This window comes from Fomitopsis serialis (assembly GCF_022376445.1).
Source record: "Fomitopsis serialis strain Sig1Antser10 chromosome Unknown B0H18scaffold_8, whole genome shotgun sequence".
Lineage (NCBI taxonomy): Eukaryota > Fungi > Basidiomycota > Agaricomycetes > Polyporales > Fomitopsidaceae > Fomitopsis > Fomitopsis serialis.
This window is the reverse complement of record NW_025954968.1, coordinates 22,123-36,579: the sequence shown is the minus strand read 5'-3', so window position 1 is coordinate 36,579 and position 14,457 is coordinate 22,123. Positions and strand designations below refer to the sequence as shown.

Genomic DNA, 14,457 nt, shown 5'->3' with positions numbered 1-14,457 from the left:
CGGCATGAAGAGCTGAGATTAAAAGATTACCTTAAAGGGCAACATTTGTCAGCATTTCAGCCAATGGGAGTGCTCCAAAATTCCTTTTGAGTGACCGGAGTCGTTGACAGGCCAGAATTCTGGCCTGTCGACGACTCCGCTTCGGCAACGGGCGCTTAGATGCGCGCTTAGTAAGCGATGTAAGTGCACCCTGTTACTGCAGCAAAACTCACTTGTTTTAGGCTCAGAAAAGTGCGTTAAAATCAGGTAATATTCCAGGAGATCTGTTGAACATGCCTGAGCATATAAACAAGTAGAGATGATTGCCCTATATGGTCATTCAGTGCTGGGACACTAACATATGCATGTTATGACAATATTTCTCCATTCATAGCACTGCTGTGTATGTTCCAGCGACATCAATGTGTTGGAAACTATGTACATGGCCATACAAGTCATATGTCATGTGTTTCGAATGCAACAGAACAAATTCATGCTCACAGTGTCACTTCTGTTTTTTATATTAGCATTTTGCTACTCATTCAACTGCTTCTCTCAATTAAACATGAAAGACACTCTGCATGAAGGTAAATTAGGTGAGCTTACTAGATATAAAACAATTGATCATAGTTCAGTCATTGTATCCCCGTCAAATGCCACCAAATCATGTCTACAGAGGTATGTGTGTTTCTCTGTTGTCTGGATTTTGGATATGGGCAAGTCACACTAGTTGTAGCCTCTGGGGGTGCTAAACTGGATTAATATCTTACATACAGCAGGTACTATGGCTGATTCCAATTGCACAGAATATTCCCTGGTTTTATCTGCATTTTCTGAGCCCAGAATGACCAGCTGCATGGAAATTACCATTTGGGGAAGGTTAGCTACCCTTTATGGCAGGTTTCAGATGTCATAAAGACATACAGAATCTATGGGCAGTCTACAGGCTTCAAAAGAGTCACTTTGAGGGTGAAAAGGGATGCATTCATGTGCACAGAGGCATTTGTGTGTTTTTTATTGTGTGAATTGTGCCATAATCACTGAAGGTAATGGGCAAGTCACAGCAGCTATATACTCTATGACATTATACCTACACGACGGGCAAAGGCGAATATACCTGTTAGGGATGTGACAGGGAAACGCGTCGGGCTCGGGCACCTGTCACTGTGACGGTCACTTGCCTTTCCCGGACCGTCACAGATTTCCCATCTTGTGCATTTCTCGCGCATATCCCGGTCCGGAGCGCGCTTACCCATCCCGCCCCAGGAAATGTCCGGGGTATGGTCTGGGATGTCAACATGTGACTGCCCTTTCACGGGGCGTGACATGTCCCGGCGCGCTTTCGTGGCCACTGACGCGTCCCGCCCTGGGATATGGTCAGGGATATTAGCATGTACCTGTCCCTTCCCGGGGCGGTATATGTCAATCAATATATAAGCTATCACGGACGACTTGCGTACCGCGCCGTTGTTTGCCGTGCACGCAAATGAGGTCGGCGCGCGATGTCTGCCAGCCTATTCGAAGGGCTCGTTGGCCACGACCAGCGGTGCGTCGCGCCGTTTCAGTCGACACAGCTCGGCACGACTGACCTAGCAGCGCAGAAAGCTCCCGCACCCAGAGCTTCCGTCGGCAGCTACTGTTAGGGGTTTGTAGCGAACACGTCGAGCCCGGGAGCCATGTAAGAGCTATGCAGAGCTTCTCGTCCGTTGAGCACCGTCAATCGATTGTGACTCGGGCCCTGGGAGCTCTGCTCTAGCTCCGAAGCTGGATAGCACGGATTGCTACGCCTTCCGAGTCGTCCCACGCGGATCTCCGGAGCTTCGAAGTGAAGCCGGAGCGCACCGTCGGTAGCAGCTCTGTCGGTAGTAGCTGGCAGGCCCAGAGATCCCAAGCTCTGAGCTCTGTGATGCTACGTGCAGTTCGTGCAACTTGAAAACCTAGCAGGAGCTCTGTTGTAGCTCCGAAGTGCATTCGTGACTCAAAACTGCCGGAGCATCACTGCGAGCTCAGTGTAGCTATGCCAGTGTAGCTCCTGGAGCACTCGGGACGTCTGGTGCTGGGACCTTAAGCTCTACTCGACGCTCCTAGTAGCTCTTCAACCCAAAAAAACGGGAGCACTCCAGACGTCGAAGCTCCGGACAGCACGCTGTGCAAACGAGCGGTTCTGGAGCTTCGATGATTCCTGTATGCCTCTGCTACACGTGCCCCGAGCAAACGGTACACTGGCATCATGAACGTTACACTAATAAGAGACTGTCAACTCTGAGAGAATGTTAGTAGATAGGGGCTATGTTCAGACGAGTTGACGTACGCGATCAAGTGAGCGTACAACAACACAATTTTCGCCAATTTCGTCTGGGTCGTAAAAGAAGGCGGCGAAATGCGCGATGACATCGACCAGGCGTACGACCGCGCTTCTTCCCGTGAACCGATTGTAGCAGAGCTTCGTGCTCAGCAACGGAAATCTGCGGTAGGGGTCCTGGCGCGCATGGTCTTGAGACAGTTCTTCGTATTGGTCAACAACAATGTAAGGCTCTACCATGAGCTCATTCGACGAGGGATTGATGTGGGAGTGCAGGAATAGCTGTGCGATCTGTCCTGCGTGGACAACGGACGGATCGTGCGACGATGGATCCCGGAAGCAAATGAAGGAATTCCTAATGTTCCCCGAACGCGTGCCATACATCAGACCGGACGCTTCGAGCTTCGGAAGGAACCGCGCGAAAGGTGATAAAAGAACGGCGTTATCGTCAGCATTACTGTCGTAGGCCGCAAATTTGCGTACAAGCCCTGCGGTATTCATGAGGTAGAGAAGAGCGTTGTAGGTGTTTCTGTCCAAGCGAGAGTCGCTGAGCCTGGAGTACGTTGCCTCGAGGACTATGTCAGGGCAAGAGTCGGGTATCGTATCAAGGATGTCAATTGCGCGCGTTCCCCGAGCCGCATCGCGATAGACCACATCAAACGCGCGGAGCATTTCGCGGATTCCCTCATCATCTGGCCATTCCGTTGACGAAACTTGCCAACGTAACTCTGCCGCTGCGTGGAAGATGCGCATGTACGTCAGCGGTATCTTGTCTGTGAAGATACAAGGGTGAGCACTATTCACAACGCGAGAAATGGTGATTGTACCGATTTGATTGTTTGTATTCAGCCTTTGGATGATGCCGTTGAAGCGCTCGAATGGATATGCCCACCAGCCGTGGACAGGGCCGAACGAGAGGAGACAGCCCGCCAGATGCAAGGAGAGGTGATGGTTAGGAACAAGGTCTTGATCGAACACTTCTCGCAGGGTGCGTAGGTACTCTTCCATATGTTGGTCGAATAAACGGGCACGTTCAGGGTCCATAGATCGGCGGGAAGCGAGATCAACAGCAATGACGAGATGGACGAAGTTCTCGAGCAGAAGACGCTCTGCATTCGATGATGCTGCATTGCCCCAGATGCGCGTGAGAGTAATGACCATGCTGATTGTACATACAGTTCGCCAATGGTCTGCTTTGAGCTTGCCATGAGCAGCACTGCCGAAGTTCGCAGGTGGTCGTTCGATCCAGGAGGGCAGGTAGGCGGATTTGATGTCATGTCGTAGCTGATCGATCACATCAGCGGTAAGGACGCGGAACTTAGAGATGTCGTAGGGGCCGTTAGCCAGGTGGAAGTCAGCCGTGGCAGTCAACAGGACCGGGGGTACAGCAAGGCTCTCGATACCATGTGCTTCACACTGAGCTCATCCATGGTCAGCAAGGAGAGCGCAGAAAGCCCGGGCATGACGCACCCATAGCAGTAACGCCTTGGCGTACTCGCGCTTTGTTAGTTTGTCCGGAGAGATGTCATTCAGCTGGGCTAATGCAACGAGGTACCCCTTTCGGGGTTGCATGACTGCCTGAACAGTACCTTTACGAAGTGCGTTCAGGAGGCGGGTAAGGTGCTGTTGCTGTTCTTCGGGTGTATGCGGCGTCGTGTTGGCACCAGTTGTTCTCCCGTGCTTGTCCTTGTGATCCTTGATATCAATACCCCAGACTGCCATGCAATGGTGGCGGAGCTCGCCGAGGAAAAGGTTATGCATAGCGTCAACGACTGCGTAGCGAGTTGGATCCCAATACGGTAGGCGGAGAAGCTCCGACCACCGAAGACCATGCTCTTCGAAAAGCGTGTCGCGATCGTGTTCGGTCGCCGCATCGCGCCATTGCTTCGCAATATCTAAGTGCTCCTGCCAGGTACGTGATGGCCACGGGCGCGAGATGTTGTTGATATGAGAACGCTTGAGGAGACAGAACGAGCAGAAGTGGCGTGACGAATGGCCTGCGAATCCAGCAGCCTTACGAAGGGCGGGTAGATCGCAGATGAGTGGAATGATAGCAGCACGGATAAGTCGCCCATGAGCGTGGCGAGCGGTCTGAGTCAGCCACAGCCCGGAATGCCACAGGGTGAGCATCTCGTCGACGAGGGGGCGAAGAAAGTGATTGAGCTGATGAAGGGAAGGCTCATTGGGTCCGGGAATGATGCCGACAAGACAAATGTTCTCCGGGCGGAAGCGTAGGCGAGGAGGAAGATTGATACAGACGAGGTACATTGCGCCGAGAGACCGGGACTTGCCCGCTTTTTTGTTGCCACCTGGATTGAACCAATCGAGGTAAAGACCAAAAACGAGGTTGACGTTCTGGTCTGACTGCTTAGAGAATGGCTGGCCGTCAGGTCCGTGGAACGATCGGAGTGCTGGTGAATGTAGGATATCCGTCCATCTACCTCCTGGTGCCACAGAATGATCCCACGCACTCTCTACCACCTGCTCAAGCTCTTTACGAGCAAATAAGCTGGCGATCCAGGACGAGACGGTCCGGTACGGATATGGGCGGAGAGCGGACCATACAGCATGTGAGTGGCTGGTCGTTGATTCACGAACCTCCTTCTTTACGAGCACCGCGCCGCATGGAGGTCGATCTGTGTCGGTGAACGTGCAATAGCGGGGGTACGGGTTGTCAGGGATGGCTTCGTTTGGTGCATATAGACATGAGCAAGCAGGACAGGATGCGTATTTCGTGATATGAGGCTCAACTTTCAAGTGGGATATGACCGATCTGATGTCGCGTGGGATGCAATCGAGGATGGCCTGATGCTCTATCGTAAGGCGGGATGGACCGCGAGGAGTGTTGCTCTGGCTACACATCACGAATGCACCATAAAGTAGAGCACGAAAAGTTGCGAGAACGAGGTTCGCGGCTTCGCGGTTGAGTCCCGATAGAGTATGCAACGCGCTTACCATGAGTAGCGCAGCGAGAATGAAGGGGGGTAACGCCTGCTTCACGGCATGTAGCGCAGCTGCAGGGCGAGGTAAGTAAGACATCATCTGAGGAGCCTGCAACACACCAGTGTCGTACACTCTCGGGGCACCTATTGTTTCCTGGTCTGGCAGCCTGTACAAGCCTGCCATAATCTTCTCTGCCTCCCACGAAGACGCCTCTGCAGATGCTAGTCTGCCGAGCCACTCGGAGATCGTGCTGAGGAGTTTCGCTCTGCGCGAATCAGCGTCGCGGTGGCCTAGAGGAGGTAGAGCGAGGAGTACACGCTGCTTCGCTGACAGCCAGTCGCGAAATTGAGAGAAGCGCATGGCATCCTTAGAGGACGGAAGCAACGCAGATGGGGCGTCCGTGAGGGAGGTAGGCGGAGAGACAAATGATAGTTTGGGATCCTTGAGGAGGCGAGATTCGATGGTGAGCGTCGACTCAATGAGAGACAGTTCGGAAAGTCGGCGCAGGATGAGGTTATCCTACGATGTCACTCGATGCATGAGCGTACAATGAGGTTTCAGAACACGCGGTCACGCACGTCAACACCACGGTTTGAGGAGTCAGAGCACAGCGTCTCGGAATCCATCTCTATGTCCTCACTCAAGAGTGGCGGAATGGGAGAAGAGGCCTCCGCCATGTGGATGTCGCCATCGGTATCGTGTGCGCCCGACCCATGGGGGGCCTAGAGCGTACTGAGTATTGATATACTGTCAATCAAAGCATAGTACGTACTTGGTGCGCAGTCTCCTTTTGGGCGGCAGAGGCAGGTTGCGGGGTCGAGGGCCAGAATCCGTGATCCCTGGGTCGCGTCGGCAGCGACTCGTGTCGAGCCGTAGGCTGTCCAAACGCTTCGTGCGCAAGAAGCACTGCGTTCATCTCGTACTCCGTCTGGGCCTGACGGAGAGCATCTTCCGTTGCGTGACTTTTCCATTTCCTAGGATCTAGCATTAAGCCGGGATGCTTGACTCCATTCACTTCGTGCGTGAATCCCCCACACTCCGTGCAAAGACAGAGCTTCTTCTTCTTTCCGCAAGCCATGCCGTTGTCGGGCGTTGCGAAAGATGTGGTGATGAGATATCTGTATCCGGTAAGGAAGAGCGCAAGGTCAAACAGTGCGGTGGCTGGCCGCCGCCTTTGTCCCGAAGCTCCCTTGTTCTCGATCGAGATCGTAAGATCAAGATCTTTCTCCGATTTGAACGACAGATGGCTGGCACGGAATTTAAATAAACATCGCCCGCACCCGCCACGAAACGGGCGAGCGGGAGGACTGCCTCGCGTCCTGCCCACTCGCCCGTCACCTCCTCGCTTTATCTCTGCCACCTCGCGCCCGCCGCCACCGTGTCCCCGCCACCGTGCCCGTCGCTCCTCGCGCCACCCCTCGCTCCACCATCCCGCCTCCTTCGTCGTGTCGTTACGCCACGGCCCACATCGCCAGTCTTGTCCGCCTCCACCGCCTCTCACGTCTGGTATGCCATTCATCTCGCGCTCACGTCCCCTTGCTCATCCCGCAACATCGTCTCGCCAAACAAGCCACCCCGTGTCCCCGGGCTCTCTTCCATCCACCATCCGCCCGTCCGCCGCCGCCTCAAGCATTGCACCCGCGATTGTGTCGCGCTCCCACAAAGACTCCCAAGAGGTCCTTGGGAATCTATGCGCACGCGCAGCGACGTCGGCTTTCGCCGGAAATAGACCGCCCGTCCATTCTCCTGCCCCAGCCCACGTCTCTGCCTGCCCAGTGCACGCACCGCGCTGACAAACACCACTGCAGACCCCTCACGCCGGGCAAGCGCGAACGACCGGCGAGAGATCATCCATCCCGTGGGTGCCGCAAGCACCGTCCGGTCGATCATTCGCGGGAAAGTCTCCGTAGGCACAAATGACGTCCTGTCCAATGGATTGCTAACCCTAGGCTCAGGTCACTCCTTACACGCGTCCGTCCTGCGTGCGCACGCGTTATCACCGTTTGCGGGCTTGCTCCCCGTGTACACGACATCGTATCTGGAGGGGCAGACGCAGCAACAAGCATGTATTATCTTGGGCGATGGGCGTGTCCGAGCTCACTGTAGATCTAGATGATAGTACTGATTACATTCTGAGTGACTCCCACACAGGATATTCGTACTGCTGGGGCACCATAACGTAGGAGATGGCAATCGAGAAACTTCGAGTTATTAGAAATGACACCAGAAAGATAGATAATTCGAGCATCAGTGGTGCCGTGCAACGTAAGGTTGCGTCGATGTAGCTCTGCTGTTAATCGGCCTCATGTCAGACGACGACTGTGGTTGATAGACAGAACGGCCTTACCACCACAAGAGATATCCAACCCTGCGCCCTCGGCAGCGCATCTGTCGTGGTGTAAGCAAGATCGAATATATATTCCTGAAAGTTAAGCCAGACGAGTAGAGTCGATAGATAGAACATCCTTACCGCCACAAGAGATATCCAACCCTGCGTCTTCGGGAGCGCATCTATCGTGGTGTAAGCGAGGTCGTTGTTATATACGAGAATTCAGCTTACCGGCAGCCTTCAGCTCCATGTCGAGTGAGTGAGTATTGAGCGAGACAGTCGCAGGGCAGCAACGAGGACTTGATTGCCCAGAGGTATACGAAGATAGCATGCCCTCAAGGTGGCTGTTCTCCAGCTGCAGGCGGTCAACACTGTCACTCAACGAGCACAGACGTCGCTCGAACTTCTGATTCGACTCGTGCAGAGTAGCGATATCTCCCAGAAGGTTGTCGACAATCGCACGATCGGTGGCTTGACGAGAGGTCAGGACGTTGACCTCAAGTCTAAGAGAGACCACCTTAGATTGTAGGCTGGTTACACGGTCGGCGCAGAGCGACGCAGACGATTCCGATGAGCGGCGCTGGTTTTTGACAGACTCTATTGCCAGCATAGTCGTCAGTGGAATGTGATGCGGAGAGATGGCTCGGACATGCGTACCATTCGTCCTGCACAGCAGGTGCTTGATGGCCATGGAATTGTCAAAGACTTCATCTCTGAAGGCAGCAAAGTCCTCCTCCAGGTCTGTAACGCGCTCGGCGCAACTGGAAGAGGCCTGCCCCAGCTTGTGAGTACGGAGACAGCGAGAAACCAGCACTTTGGGCACACCGTGGAACGCCTCCGAGCAACGCGACCGCGATGTCGAATGGTGCATAGCTTGTCAATGCAATCGGACAATGAAGGCAGCTCACTGTCCGGAGCGTAACGTCCGGAGCGTAACCGAGTCAACATGTGCGGGGCGTAACACTGCAGCTTCAGCCGAGGATGGACCTACTGCGACTCCGAGCTTGCATCAGGTTGTAGCGGTTCTTGAGTCTCTGGGCCCAATTCGGCAGAAGGAATGTGTGACGACATGCTTGGAGAGATGGAGGGAGAAATCGAAGAGTCATGGTGCACGCCGCCATGAATACAAAGAGAGACGAGAACAAAGCCGCGGCAGTCGTATTGAGTCGCGTGACCGTTCAGAACCAAGGGCACCTGACACACTGGCATCGCGCGCTGCGTCGCAACTGCTGCGGCCTGCCTTACTGGCAAGGCTTTGAGAATCAGTAAGCTGTCTGAAGGAATAGAAGGAGGATACAATGAGTTACGAGACGACTCGTTAGCTTCGGATGTACTAGGTACTCATCGTGGAAATATGCATCCGAGACACGATTGCTAGCGCGGTCATAAGAGTATATTACAAGACATCATACATGGGTGTATAGTATGCGAACTGCAAGTCCTGTGCGTTCGGGAATAGCGCGGTGACATACCCATTGACACCCGGGTTCTCCCCGCGGCCTCTCGGCAATCCAATACGCAGCGTCTGTACCTGCGACGAGGACGTCCATCCGGCCTGTTGCGCCGGAATTGCGTCACCGACCCCGACAGCGAGCGAGAGCACGCGTAACGAGGGGCAGTGTTCTGCGATCCATTGGAGAGCCCCAAGGTCAGGCACTGAGGTCGTGAAGAACGGGATGCGGGCAGCGAGACTCAGCACGCTGAGGCGCGGCAACGCCCTGACCATCACGAGGAGATCCGCAGAGGTCAGTGCGAGAGCGGCCGCATGGACGCCAAGGTGAGTGAGTGAGGAAAGACGGAGGAGTGGGCGGAGGGTCGCCAAGCTTAACAGACAGTCTGTATGTGCGCGCGCAATCTGCGCACCATAAAAATCGACGACGATACCCGCTTCGTGGAAGGCGATATCCAGTTCGTAAGAGGCGTCGGCCTCGTGCATGTCGTAGACATCCACCCTTTCGAGGGTCTGCGCGCATATGCCATCTGCGAGCCGTTGGAGAGCCTCCTGGAGCCGATCGGAGTCACTGTCAGTGCACGAGCGGTACATGACATTGAGCGAGAGCCGACGTAAGGGGACTGTGCCGATGGCTGCGAGGACGGCGGGGGCCGTGGAGTTCATGTCCTGGATCGAAAGACTGAGCACCTCGAGGGCCGGCGAGTGGGGAATCAGCGCAGCGGCGGTGTCATCGTGGGAGGTGAGCTTGAGTGTGAATTCGATCGCCCGGAGAGACTTTGCGTGCAGAGCGGCCGCAAAGACAGGGTCGGAAACCGAACGCGTGCAAGTGAAGACGCGGAGAGTGTTGCTTTCGCGGATGACGCCCGCGATGGCGGCACTGACCGCGTTGTTCTCAGGTCCATCCTGCTCGGGAAGGTACCAGTACCAGAGCGCGGGGGTGTCCTCGATGATCCGCAAGCTGCGAAGCGGCACTGCATCGTTGCGCACCATTGCAAGCGTGTTCATGGCAGGGGCGCTAGTGGCTGGTAGCCGTAGAACGAGATCGCGCAGTCTGCCGTGTATGAAGTGCCGCAAGTCGACGAGCTGCGGGATGGTCCCCAGGTGGGAGTATACGTGGACCGACGCAGTCCAAGTATATGTGCGAAGTTGCGGAAACAGGATGAAATCGGGAGGGAGGTCGGCGAGCAAAGCGGTCTTGAGCTCGAAGCGCGGCGAGCCGATGTCGTCGTTCTGATCCCAGGTGAGACGGCGGATGCCCTCACGACGTCGCAGGAAGTTGTGCATGTAGGAGCTTTGGAGTACATCGCACCAGGCCTAGAGAGACCCGTCAGACCAGATGCATGTAGAGATGACCTCAGGTGGGAGCTCACCAATGCGCGCTCCTCCGAGCTGGTCTGCATCTTGACACGTTCCCAGACGTTCTCGGGAATCAGGCCGAGGAGAGGGACGAGGGAGGTTAGATGTTGCCACAAGACCGTGATAGCCCCCTCAGAAAGCATCCGGCTCGTTAGTGCAAGGTGAGCGACGGTGGCCCTGCCCTCACCGTCGCCATAAGCCTCTTGTAGGATCGCAAGGTAAATGTCGTCAATTCGGAAGCATTCGGAGCACGGTGACACTAGGAGAGAGGAAGTCATTCTGGGAGGTTCGGTGTGGTAGACTGGGACTCGGACTCAGCTGCCAAACAGCCTATATAACCTCGCATAATGTTTGCAGCGGCCCTCTCGTTACGCGGCCCTCTCGTTACACCAAGACTCGTCGCAGGGCGAGGCTATGTTGGCACAAAGGTGTGTTTCGTGTCCAGCCTAGATCAACGGGGGATCAATTGCAAGACAAAGAGACGGAGGGCTTACCGCGTACCTTGATCCCTTGTATTACTTTGTTGCCTTGTACTCCAGGCCCTTACGAGGTCCGTGGGCTTGAATGGCTGATATCGACGAGCCGCGTTGAACACGGCCCGCTTCGCGCTCATCTTCTTTTGGTGGCGTAACGGGTACCACTCCGACACTAGTACGATCGTCAAGTGAGCATAAGGTCCCCGTGCCGCAGGAACAAACGGTGATCGACTAAATTGGCATCTCGCTGCATGTCACTGGATCGCTGACAGCGGGTACCAGTATAAACCAATCACATTGCACATAACCTCGTTCACAGAACAACGTTCACAGAACAATAACAGGACAGAAATAACTGGACATAACCTCGTTCACGGACATAACCTCGTTCACGGACATAACCTCGTTCACGGAACAATAACAGGACAAATCACTGACACTCTACAACTGCACGTCTGGCCCCACCACGTTCACGACGCGCTCCCATGGTCCTTTCGAGCTACCCTTGAACCACTCCATAAGCTGGTGAGTGTCTCCGCGTGTACATGGTTGCAGGATAGCAACGTGATAAAGAGTTGGATGCGGTGTGGATCGCCGAGTCGTGCCATTGGCCCAGCCCGATATGACCTGGACGTCCGGGCGGCGAGACGTGAAGACACGCACCAACGACCGCAGGGCGAACTCTTCCAGGAAGGAAAGGCCAAGTAGTGCTTGATGCCACGAGATCATGTCGTTCCACGGTCGACGACTCTGATGGCCTCGACGCTGCCGACGTATTAGTTACAATGTCACTGAATTAGTGAACTGACTCACCTGCGGACGAAATCTCTCGACTAGCTTGAGCTTACGCAGGTTTGGCGCAGCGGCAGCAATCCGTAGGAGCATGTCGTAGTCGGTAGCGTAGAAGTCGATGGAAAGGGAATATAGGGGAGATGTTGATAATGCATGGACCGCAAGTACCGCATTTGAGGCGAGGCGCGTCAGGTTGACGGTCGCACGGGAGACCCGACCGCGTGCGATGCCCGGAAGACAGCGGGATGGGCACTGCAGCTCGGTGACATGCGCCAAATCGACCTGACGAAGTGGGCAGTTCGAACCGTTCCCGCAGTAGCGGAGAACCAGTGACCTTAACGAGCGATGGCTGGCCAAGAATGCCAACAGGCACTGGTGGGGAAGGTTGGTCGAGAGAAGTTGGATCTTCGGCAACGTAAGCCCACACAGAATAGAGGCCGGAGACCATGAAGGTAGGTCAAGGATGAGGCTTTCCACGTTTGGAGTGAGTCGTAGGCACTGTCTGACAGCGTCGACGGGGTACTCGAGGTCTGTTGGGAGAGACAAAGAGAGGTCCTCGATAGCTAAACCAACTGCTGCGTTACGCCGCGCGGACATCACGAAGAGGACCAGGCTCTCGGAAGAGTTGATGTGCATGCCAACCTAGACGAATACAGTCAGCCGTCGAACAATGGCACGAGCTAGACCCTACCTGGGCATGTTGAGCGAGGCGCAGAGTCTGACAAGCGGTGAGCTCGAGACATTAATGAAAGACGCAACGAACAACGTACAGTCATTGTCAGCTAGACTGCCAGAGCTTGCTGGCGTGATACTAACAGAGGCGATGGTGCGTTGCACTGACTGAAAGAGTGGAGAGAAGGAGCGTGAATGCCGGACGGGAGCTCTGGCGCGAGAGATAAAGAAGGGCGGGTAAGCTCTTGGGGTACTCACTGAGCGGCGGGCGAGGCACAGACCCGGTGCACATGACAATGCATACAAAGAGATCCATCGGCTGGACCGTCATTCAATGTAGCTATGGTCTAGCGGTGCGGAGTTGTCTGTGGTAGCTCAACAAGAGCTCTATTGGTACACTCTCGAAGCGCGCTGGGGACGCGCGGGCCGGAGCGCTCGAGAGTAGCTCATTATATAGGTAGCTCATTATATAGGCGCTCGTTCTTGCCAGTCCGTAGTTGTCGGTCCGTACTATCAGATCTCCTCCTCCTCCTCCTCCTCACTTAAGTACGGCCGGTATTCGTGGTCGCGGGATTATCTGGAATGCCTCTCAAGTATCAGCAATCTCTACGGCTGGCACACCCGAGAGGTCATTCTGACGCGGTGACGGCAGTCGCCTTTAGCCCGAGCGGTCTTTCTTTGGCTTCAGGCAGTCTCGATGGCTGTGTCTGTGTCTGGGATATTGCTTCCAGTACGATGCGGTATGCGTTCGCGGGAAAAAGCACGGTGCTTTCGATGATTTGGGCTCCGCCGAATGACGGTCACATCGTCTGCGGGATGGCGGACGGCACGATTGCATCACTGACAATGACCAAGGTGAACTATGCGATCTAATGCGGATGATCTGCTTATTTGTCGCATACCAAGGATACAATCAATGTGTCCGGATTTTGGGCTCACGAGGAACCCGTGGAATCATTGGCATACGATGGTACTCACCTTGCGTCCGGTGCGCACGAGGAATTGAAGGTTTGGTTGCGTACAACTAGCTGTCAGTCTCCCCTACTTCCGTGATCGTTGCGTACATTTGATTCTCTCAGACACGCAAGATACCTGGACTGAGGTTGCCGACGTGGAACCACCTCCAAGGACCTCTCTCAATGCTACCCGTGACGTGATCGTCACCAGTCTGCATTGGACTACAACACGGCGGCGGCCTAGTGTTCTTGTGGCAACCTACATGAATCACGGCATAAGGTCGTGTCACAATCTTCTCATTCCTATCAGAGAGAACTAACATCTTCGTAGTATAATCGATGGACGTGATTGGAAGCGTGTTCGATCAGTTGCATTCCCAGGTTACATGTAAGTTACGTTGAGCAGCGGTTGTTCGTAACATTCATCTCACGTCTCCGTAGTGCAGATGCCGATTTATCGGCCGACGGTCAACTTCTGGTTGTTTCCAACATGCTGACTGGTTTCGAAGTATTCAATTTCAAGGTCTTGACTGAGCTGGAACCTCTATGCTCGTTCAACCAAGATAATAGCACGGCTTGCACAATGCCCGTTCGCTTCATTCACGGTGGGCAAGCAGTTGTGGGAGGCACTTTGAACGGCTGCATGTCGATCTGGGACATTCACACCCGTCGGAAGCAAAACCTCACGTTTGATGGTCAGCGTACCTGCCGTCATGGAGGCCTCTACTTACTGACCTTCTTCTCAGGCCCTTCGTGTATTCGCGCGGTCTCGGTACGTTGATTTGTATACCTCCACTTTGCCGCGGTCATCGCAACGGCGCAACAGGCCTGTTACATTACTTCTAGTGACACGCTCCTCATTGCTACCGGCAACTCCGAGCGTGGATGTCCGCCTGCGGTTGTCGTATGGAAGGCCCAAGAAGTGTGTGAGTGGTACCTGACGTCTGAGATGGTGACGCACATCTCTGATGCGGCGGCGCAGATCATCGTAACAGCATCAGTGCCTCAAGTGATAAGCACGCAGGCAAAAACAAAGTGAGTAGTCTTTCGATTTGCCTTGTACGTTATTGACAGTTGCTCCGTTCATTGCTCCGTTCAGTTGTTTCGGGTGCTCCAGTGGTTGACATATTGTTTCGCGGCCATTCTTGCTCTGATGTACCTTTTTGAGCTCTACGACATTGTCATTGCTCGGGCCGAAC

The 14,457-nt window shown here is 54.6% G+C and overlaps 4 protein-coding genes across 4 annotated transcripts; 1 reads left to right on the top strand and 3 right to left on the bottom strand.

The window, feature by feature from the left end:
• Nucleotides 1-7,349: 7,349 nt before the first annotated feature.
• B0H18DRAFT_1115301 (uncharacterized protein) lies at nt 7,350-8,424 on the bottom strand (the record flags this gene model as incomplete). Its single annotated transcript, XM_048033247.1, has 4 exons — nt 7,350-7,514; nt 7,572-7,735; nt 7,785-8,150; nt 8,211-8,424. The coding sequence occupies 4 exons, from the start codon at nt 8,422-8,424 to the stop codon at nt 7,350-7,352; spliced, it is 909 nt and encodes a 302-aa protein (XP_047897720.1).
• A 525-nt stretch (nt 8,425-8,949) lies between these two features.
• B0H18DRAFT_1115300 (uncharacterized protein) lies at nt 8,950-10,640 on the bottom strand (the record flags this gene model as incomplete). The annotated part of the gene is made up of 2 exons (XM_048033246.1): nt 8,950-10,320; nt 10,377-10,640. The coding sequence occupies 2 exons, from the start codon at nt 10,638-10,640 to the stop codon at nt 8,950-8,952; spliced, it is 1,635 nt and encodes a 544-aa protein (XP_047897719.1).
• A 639-nt stretch (nt 10,641-11,279) lies between these two features.
• B0H18DRAFT_1115299 (uncharacterized protein) lies at nt 11,280-12,406 on the bottom strand (the record flags this gene model as incomplete). The annotated part of the gene is made up of 4 exons (XM_048033245.1): nt 11,280-11,603; nt 11,652-12,272; nt 12,322-12,348; nt 12,401-12,406. The coding sequence occupies 4 exons, from the start codon at nt 12,404-12,406 to the stop codon at nt 11,280-11,282; spliced, it is 978 nt and encodes a 325-aa protein (XP_047897718.1).
• A 547-nt stretch (nt 12,407-12,953) lies between these two features.
• Nucleotides 12,954-13,925, top strand: B0H18DRAFT_821146 (WD40-repeat-containing domain protein; the record flags this gene model as incomplete). The annotated part of the gene is made up of 5 exons (XM_048039301.1): nt 12,954-13,157; nt 13,209-13,332; nt 13,382-13,538; nt 13,590-13,646; nt 13,700-13,925. Coding segments are annotated over 5 exons (768 nt in total), but the record flags the coding sequence as incomplete, so codon positions are not given.
• Nucleotides 13,926-14,457: the final 532 nt, after the last annotated feature.